General features: G+C 44.4%; 1 protein-coding gene across 1 annotated transcript; it reads right to left on the bottom strand.

Annotated features, from left to right (window-relative positions):
- Positions 1–2111: 2111 nt before the first annotated feature.
- Positions 2112–7986, bottom strand: LOC147230395 (m-AAA protease-interacting protein 1, mitochondrial). The gene is made up of 5 exons (XM_086153774.1): positions 7441–7986; positions 6705–6776; positions 5824–5950; positions 5086–5230; positions 2112–2742 (listed from the first exon to the last, which is right to left on the bottom strand). The coding sequence occupies exons 1-5, from the start codon at positions 7861–7863 to the stop codon at positions 2658–2660; spliced, it is 852 nt and encodes a 283-aa protein (XP_086009900.1). The 5' UTR covers positions 7864–7986; the 3' UTR covers positions 2112–2657.
- Between the last annotated feature and the right edge of the window lie 782 nt (positions 7987–8768).

The following is an 8768-nucleotide window of genomic DNA, read 5'->3' as shown; positions in this document are numbered from 1 at the left end:
AGTGTGTCTCCTCGCCGCTGACAGCTAGAAGGAAACACCGGGAGGTTTATACTCTTATCATCTCTCTCCGTCAAGAGGACTGGATTTAATTTTCAAGCACATTTATCTCGTAATTCTATAAATCGACCTTAAAACGGGTGACTTGACAAAGACAAAGCAATTAATTAATGGCATTTCGGAGCACATGCAGACACACACGCGCGTCGTCAAAGAGTCTGTTTTGCAATCAGTTTCGGTAACCAGATTAATGAAACGTGTTGGCGCGTGGCCTCGGCTGATCCACGCATCAAAAACATAATGAGAGAGTGAAATATCATTCAGAACAAAAAAAAAAATGTAAAGAGCCATTAGCTTTTTGTGCATGTAGCGCCATGTTATTGTTTGGCTGTTAATTTCCATTAAACCAAGTGACACACGGGGTGTTGATAATCGCTAAACGTGCTATCACCGCGTCCATGAACACGATGACATGTGCTAAGCTAACCGCTCTCTCTTAATCCCATTACAACTCCAGAGACACTGGAACGAAGAAGAAGGAGAAAAAAAAACCCACGCAAACTTGCAAAGACCACATCTATTACTGCGGGAGAAATGAGAATAATCCTCCCTATGTGTGTGTATGTGTGTGTGTGTTAACGGAGCATGAATTAGCAGGTGCTAATGAGAGTGCGCGTCATGTGTCGGATAGGCTGTCACCATTAATAACGTCTGCTGGATGGGACGCCGGGCGCTGTCCCCGGGCCTGCGAGGCATGATGTTTCTGAACAAATGACAGATTTCTGGCGCTGTCCGTCGGCTCTTCACTTCACTTTTGTCAGGTGTGTCTTTTTTCCGCAGTGGTGATTCGTCGCACAACCACTCGTATGTGGTGGGAGAGCGGCGTCGCCGTCAAACTGCGTCCCTGACAACCGTGCGCTACCAGAACCTACGCCTCCACACCTCTGCGGTGGATAATCTCGTTGCCTGTTCCTTATCACGCGTACCAGAACACTAATACATCTGGTAATGCCGTGTGTTTGATTGGGGGGTGCGACGGGAGCATTGGGGAAACTGACAAGTTAACATTGTGGAAAATAGCAGATATGTGCACGATTATGTAGAACATTTTCGTCTTTTTTTTTTTCTCCCCTTTTTCCCAGAGTGTAGTTATGTGTACGAGAGACTGATACTGATGTATTCAGTTGGTAACATGTTTGCGTTTTTGTGTTATAGTTTGTGGTGTTTCGTGGGAATTTGACCTTTGTCTTATGTTCTTTGGTGATGGGGAAAAACAAACAGAACCCTGCAAATCCTGCGGTACTGGGTGGCTTCACAGAAGCAATGGCATCCAGGTGTTTTCCGCCACAGTTATGACGAAGAGAACTCTTGTTTTGTCGATATGACTTGAGAATGAGAGGGTGATTGGTTGAATTCTCTATTTGCTGTGTGAATTTGAGTAAATGGTTGAGTCTCTATAGCGGCTGAATGAATGGTTGAATTGCTGTCTGTTTTTATATGATCTGGGAATAAGAGAATGGTTGTATTGATATATGACGTGAATGGCAGAATGAACTATGGTTGTACTGTATCTCTATGTAGCACGTGAATAGTTGTATGTGACCTATGGTTGTGGCGGGCGGCAAGTTTGACTTTTTTTTTTAAATGCCACTTCTAGGACAGCGGTGGCCACGTCTGTGTAAAATGCTCAACCCGTTGGCTCTTAACTCAGACTTAAGCTCATATCACAAAGCAAAAAAAATCAACTGAATGACAGCTTGTCTTGAAAAGTCATCAGTCGATAAGCTCAGAAATCAAGTTTCCACTGTACAGCTCTATGCGATGTACGAATGAGAGGGTGAATGGTTGTTGCGTCTGTATGTGGCCCAGTGATTGACTGGCCACTAGTTCAGGTTGATCCCCACGTCTCGATGGATGAATGAGTGAAAAAAATGCAGGATGAGCCCCCTAGTGTGCAAGTTAGGAAAATGCACATTTTATTGACAGATGGACTGAAGAGAGGTTTTAGATAGTGTTTAAATGTTCTAACTGTTGTATCCAGTCTCTTACTAACTGTGTCCTCACTCTCTAAGCTGGCAAGTAGTATTATGAGTTAAAAAAAAAGACAGCGGGAAGACATTTGCAATTTCTTTATTTTTTGCCTGTTGAAGTGTAGTGTCGATGTCGGGGACAGCCTGTGACTTTCACACACTACGGTGTAGCATGCTAAGCTAATAGGAGGGAGTGTGTCCAATGGAGATCCAGCTGTTTCTTAAATATATGCAAACGTAACAATTTGGGGACTTGAATTGGAAAATAAATAAATGACTTGTTTTTTTTTTCTCACTGTTTTCAAGGCAAAAAAAAGAAGGCATTTCATAAATGGACCACAGGTTACAGAGATTTCTGAGGAATGATTGGACTTCCTGTTTCAGACCTCTGTGGAAAGGAAAACACCTGAAAGGTCAACACGTATCATTTCAAAGGAGCCTTCTGTTAATTGAAGCTAAGCTCCAACAGATCCTGAAAGGCACCTGGGTCAAACGTCAAATGGCCAGGAGTTCAGTTCAGAGGCGTGTGCTGGTTTTCACCCCCGGCCTTCCCGACGTGCACCTTCCCAATCTGCTGCTCTCCCTGCCCCACGCCTCTCGCTTGAGTCCCCGATCCACCTGCAACCGACATCACCCGGCCAGATCCCAGTGCCAGTGCCACACCGTGGTGACGGTCCAGTCGGGAGACGCGCCTTTTGTCAGCTCCCGGTGGAATCTGAGGAGGAAGAGGAGCTAGGATTGCTTAAAACATTTAAAAATCTCAATCCCTAAATTTTTGTGCATGTACATGCCGAATTCTCGGAGTACCTTGACAAGATACAAAAATGGTAGAAGAGAAAGATAAACGATGGTAATATTTTGGATTTTCAACAGCGTCATTTTCTGTTAATAAACCCCAATAAATCAAACATAATAGTGATACAAGAAAAACAATATACTAAGAAAACATCAATTTCAGATGTTCCAAACCACAACATTTAAATGGACCTACATACTTAACTTAAGAGTACAAAATTAAAAAGTGAAAACTTAATGAATATATTTATAAATAGAAATTATAGATAAAACTATCATAACTTCCTACACTGATATCTAATTAAATTACCTAGACGTACTTAATGACGCAGAACAATGTCAACGATAAATTGTTTCTTTAAGTAAATCTGAATACCACCTAAATATAAATCAATATTAACATACTTTAACCTAAATCTTTTAACACCCAGGAAAATCCAGTTAAAGCCCTTATTTAAAAAATTAACGTTAATTACAGTTTGCAGAAGAAAATCATAAAGAGTGCGATCATTGAAGGAAAGCAGCAGCAATTCTGTAATTGAAATAACAATCGGATTAAGTATAATAAATAGTGTTTTTAACGATATATAATGACTCGGAAACACTTATACAAACGTGTATATATTTTTTCTTTCTTAGTAAACAAGTAGTATAAATGGAAAAATTAAAAGAGCGAGGAAGACTGAAACAGGAAGGTCCCTCAGTGTGACATAAACTCGACAGAGATCTTTTGTCACTCTTGGAAGAAGCAAGACGCTCTGGACAGAGACGGAGGTTTCGCATTGTCCCGCTTGCGGAGGACGGCGCCTCGAAGGCCTCGAAGTACGTTCCGAACTCCCATTCAAAACAAAAGTTGTGTTTTTGCGGTCTCACCTTGAGAGAATAATGAGGTGAGGCCCGGAAACGACTTCCTTATCCTGACCGGCGGTGGGTTTGCGAGCCTATGGGATAACATTTCAAGTGTAACAGGCTTTCGCCCAGGGATTGCCGGAGCCCAAACAATAGAGGCAGAGTCTGGCTTACCAGATAGGTGGGCATTAGGTAGAGTGGCCACGCCGCGCCTTCCAAAAAGTGACAGGATTACGGAAAGAGGCTTTGGTGGTAACAAGCGCCGAGAGCGAAACGATGTCCCCCTTTTCTGTTTCGGCAGCAAATCGTGTCAGTGGTTCTACGGCCTCGCGTCGGAGCGGCAGAGGGGGATCGGGTAACACAAGTGGATTCATTTAACCCCCCCAATTCAGAGACCCTTTTGGAGTTGAAGGTTTTCTTTTTAAACAATGCTTTTGAATGAAATTTAAAGAGCCTTCAAAAATTCGCTCATGATTTCGTTCACTTTCTCCCGTCAGAAACTATTTTCAGCTCATTTCTGATCAAGAATCTTAAACATTTGGTATGAAACAGGGTTATTTAATTCAGTAATATCAGAATGGTGCAAATCCCTGGACTGATCTGGTGTCAATTTTAACATTTATTCGTTTGTTATCTACACTGCTGTTTCTTATTTCTCACTCAAGGTCGCGGGGGGGCTGGAGCCTATCCTGGCTGCGATCGGACAAGAGGTGGGGTTCACCCTGGACCGGCTGCCAGTCGATCCACATATGGAGACGTACAACCGTTCACCCTCTCATTCACACGTCATATAGAGACATACAGTGGAAACTTGACTTAGAAGTACATCGACAAACAAATTTTCCAAGAAACAAGATGTCATTTTGTCTACTTTTTTTTTTTTGCTTTGTGATAGAAGCTGAAATCTGAGTTTAAAAGAAGACTTGCTGCCCGCCCAGTGAAAATCATGGAAAAATGCGTATTGTCGACTTGTCCGTGAAGAGATGGAGAACTTGTTGTTGGCTAGATTCCGTGACTGACAGCATCCTCCGTGAGGAAGCAGGAGACATTTATGGGGATTTGGTGTGGGAGACGCCGGGAACGTCAACGGTGAGGCATCAGAGAAGTCATTTTAAGCCAGTCAGGGAGGGCTTGATCATTTTTAGAAAGAGGACCACCATTCATTCCGTCACTACAGGAAGTTTAGCCTGGGGTGCAAGTTACATTTAGCAATACGATGTAGCACGAAGGGTGTAGCAAGTAAAAGCCATAGAACACCAAATGAAAATACTGTACGGTGATTGCCGATCACTGAATCTGTGTAAACAACCTTTGAGTTCTGACTGATGTGAGGAAGTAGCGTCAACAGGATGTCTATTTGCCTACATTTGTTCAGCAGCCTCTCTCAAATCCACGGTGACTCTGGGTGACTTACTCGTAGACTGCTGTGGCGAGCTTCCTCTGCGCGCCGCCGGCTTCGGCGCGCGCCACTCTGAAGATCTTCGTTCCCTCTGGGTCGTCGGGGCCGTCGTGTGACGAGAGGAGCCAGAACCTCATCACGATGAAGCAGAACTTCCGCCCTGTAAACAGAGAGAGTGGGAGGGAGCGCAAAGGGCTTCAGACCACACAGACTTGACATTCCTCCAGCCGATGTCACTGGAGGACACAATTCTAAGAGTAAAACGACTAAAAATGGCGATAAAAGTGAGAAAATCTCGAAGAAACAGAACACGACTCCATATTGTCTTCCTCCCCAAGTCCTGACTCAAGTTTTTATACACATTTCTGAAATTATTACATGCATGGATCACTATTTGTAGGAAACTTCATTTACAAGACCTTTGCTTTTGGCAACTTTCTCGGCATGTTTATGGGATTTCCAGCTTCCTTCAATATAAATGACAAAATTAGAACTGTGAAGTTATGCATGGGACACCTATTATCCCCAAGTAGATATCACGATATTATCAATATATTGAAGATTTTAGGGATATTTAGATGTGCATGAGTACGACCCTGGTAAAAACATTGCTGCCATCAGCGGACTGTATTGTGCATACTGTGCCAAAGAGGCGATCAAATGCAAACAAACTAAAACAATGAAAGCGCTATCTAATTGCAGGTACAATGCCAGCCTGACGACGTGACCTGAAACTGACGACAGCAAACTCACCTTGATTATCGAACACCACAGAAACGTCCTCTGGCAGCACAAATATGATGTCGTCTGGCGAGACAGCAAGTTGCTGCCTCTGGGCGTGACTGAGAGGCCTGCACCGTTTCTCAACGTAAGTCACCATCTAAGAGGATGGCGGGGGGGAGAAAAGATGAGAATTTGTTGTTTTCCAACATGTGGCTGGTCTCTGAATGATTCCTGGCCTTAGCCTGGTTGCTTTTGTTTGGCAGCAATGTATATATATATATATATATATATATATATGTTATACTTTATCACTCATAAAAAAGGAATTAAAACCATAGATTATTTTGAATAGCTGGACTCATGCATTGAATTTGATGGTCAGATTTCCAAGTTTTTTACATTTTTTTGCAGGGCTGATAGTTATGGCTTTAAACTCTCAACTGGATGTTTGTTTTTTTTTTCAAAACTAATGTCCCGCTCAAGTCAGTGCATATGATACCCCTAGCTTGAAACCTTTCTTTTTGAAATAGTCATCTTCCTGTGCTGAGAGATAGCCTATGATAGATATCTGTCATTCCTCTGTCATTTTTCATGAATCTTCAACTCTGTATGATATGCCTGCATAATCTCATGTCTTCACCCGAGTCCCTGAGCTCTCTCACGTCGCATGTTCCCAGGCGATGTGGCTTGATCTACTGCAGGGTCTTGCCAGGCGTCCACTATTATTTTCATTTCAGAATATTAAAGCTATTACTTTATCATGTCAGTTATTGCCATTTCACTATCAGCCCTACTGCTATTACTAGTTATAGATCTTTGTGACAGAGACAGAGGGGCGTGTGAGGGCTGGGAGGGACAAGCACACTTGCTTTATCTGACTTGGCTTGACATATTGTGTGTGTTTTTGTTACCTCTTTGGACAGGATCCCCTTCAGCTGCATGTATTTGCCAGCAGACATCATGTTGGACACGTGGACCAATGCCTGTGGACACAGCAGGAAAGGCTGGTTTATTCGTTTGCATCACATCGAAGCAGGCGACATTAAACACAAGGCGGAAACTCCCCCCGGCCGTCGAGGACGAGCGACTAAGTATGCGATAAGATACTGGAATAGGTATTTTGCGCCAGACTATCAGAACATGCAGATCGGAGGTTTTGTCAAAATTACACATTAGAGCAAGATCTCTCATGGTGAACATCGACGTCACTTTTATTGATGTGCAAATTAAAATACTAGAAAGTGTAAACATTAGTAAAATAAGTGGCCCCACAACACTTCACAAAGTCTGATGACACATAAAACGGTTAATATTAGTCTGAAAACAAAATTATGAATGAATTGTTTTCCCCTCTTCCTCTCCATCTTAATGGTGCCTTCCCTATGGCCATCACAGATGTCATCCATCTATTTCCTCCTCCAGATATTTACAAATATTCTGCATATTTGTCTTTTAAACCAACACGTCCAGCTCTGCTCCTCTGTAGCGTTGTTCCTAGAAGACCCCTCTTACATGCGACCCTCACTGGTTCAGACATAATAATAATAATACTAATAACAATAATAATGATGACGATGATAATAACCTCTGAGTGAAAAGTGAGGACTTTGTTGTTGATGACGTCATATAAAATGGACCAATAGCTACCTGTTTTACTCCTCTCTCGAACTCGGCGGTGGTGACGTCTAACTCGAAGTACAGGTCGATGAGGTACATGGTCGCCTTGCAGCGGAGCCAGGTGAGAGGGTCCGGGATGCCCACCACGGAGATGGCGGGCCGGCTAGGGGAGTCCTCCGGGGGCCCGTCGGCTCCGGGCGCCGAGCTGAGCGACCGGTGTCTCTGACCGGCGAGGGCGATGCTCCGCCTGCCGGGGAAGTAGCCGTGACCCCCGGGGAAAGGGCGCAGGGGACGGGCACACTTGCCGGCCCACACCGGCCGGTGCGCCGAGGCCACGGATGCCGCCGCCGCCGCCGCCGCCGGTTGGTGCCCCCCGCCGAGGCCCCCCCTCCAGGCGCGGACCGCCGGCGCGCAGGCGGCGAGGCCGCCGAGCTCCCGGCTGAGCCGCTGCATCAGAGCGCCGCGGCGGCGGAGCGGAAGACCCAGACCCGAACGGTTCTCATTGAAAGATCCCGCTGCTGCGACCTTACACAACTCACCCCATACTTTACCCACAATCCTCGCGGAGAGAGCGCGTTCACGTTGCGTTCACGGCGCGTTCACGGTATATGACTGCTGCGTTCAAGTGCCGTCGGACAATCAAACGAGTCGCCCCCTTCCTCTTGCGTTTAAGTCCCGCACTAATTCGGGGCTTCTAAACTGGTCAGCGTGTATGCTCGACTTAGGGGAGAGTTTAAACAAAAGGGAGAACAAGAATAGGAAGTGGCTTTGAATAAAATCCTGTAAAATAATAGTGAAATGAAGAGTACGATCTCCATGGTCTCTCTTTCGGGATTCACGGTTTCCTCCCACGGCCTACAAACACGCAATAGATCATCGGAGTGGTGTGAATGAGTGAGTGAATTGTTGCTTGTCTCCATGACATAAATCAGTGAGTGAATGGTTGTATGTATATATAACATGTGAGGGAGTGAGTGAGTGAACGATTACATGTCTATAACATGTTAATGGCCGGATGACTGGTTGCATGTCTTCACATGATATATGAATGGGTGGATGAATAGCAGCCTATTTATATGACATATGACTGAGTGAATGAATGGTATAATTTGAGGAGGTTTAAATCTATAACCCCCCCAAACTTTAAAATAAAAACATATATATTGATTAATACGGTTACTTATGTTGATAATGTTTCGATTAGTTTTCTACCTGTTTGATAAGCATAGAGGCTGGATTTTGTCGTACGAACACTTATACGGAGCACAGCTGCATTACCAGCAGTGTCCACTAGAGGGCGCTAAATACCCATGTTTGTGTTGCGCGTTCCCCGTGACGAGTATCTGGAACACACACAC

This window comes from Fistularia commersonii, chromosome 10, assembly GCF_037954325.1.
Source record: "Fistularia commersonii isolate RoL2024-O1a breed Wild chromosome 10, RoL_Fcom_v1.0, whole genome shotgun sequence".
Taxonomy (NCBI): Eukaryota; Metazoa; Chordata; class Actinopteri; order Syngnathiformes; family Fistulariidae; genus Fistularia; species Fistularia commersonii.
Note: the sequence above shows the minus strand (reverse complement) of the source record. Positions and strands in the feature narration are given on the sequence as shown.

Bases quoted from the DNA above. Each gene is read 5' to 3' on its own strand.
- LOC147230395 (XM_086153774.1), bottom strand. From the start codon at position 7,863: ATGCAGCGGCTCAGCCGGGAGCTCGGCGGCCTCGCCGCCTGCGCGCCG. The intron at 5,951-6,704 runs GTAACAAAAACA...CCATCCTCTTAG, and splicing joins AGGGGATCCTGTCCAAAGAG to ATGGTGACTTACGTTGAGAA. The intron at 2,743-5,085 runs GTAAGTCACCCA...CTTCCTCCTCAG, and splicing joins CTCGCCACAGCAGTCTACGA to ATTCCACCGGGAGCTGACAA.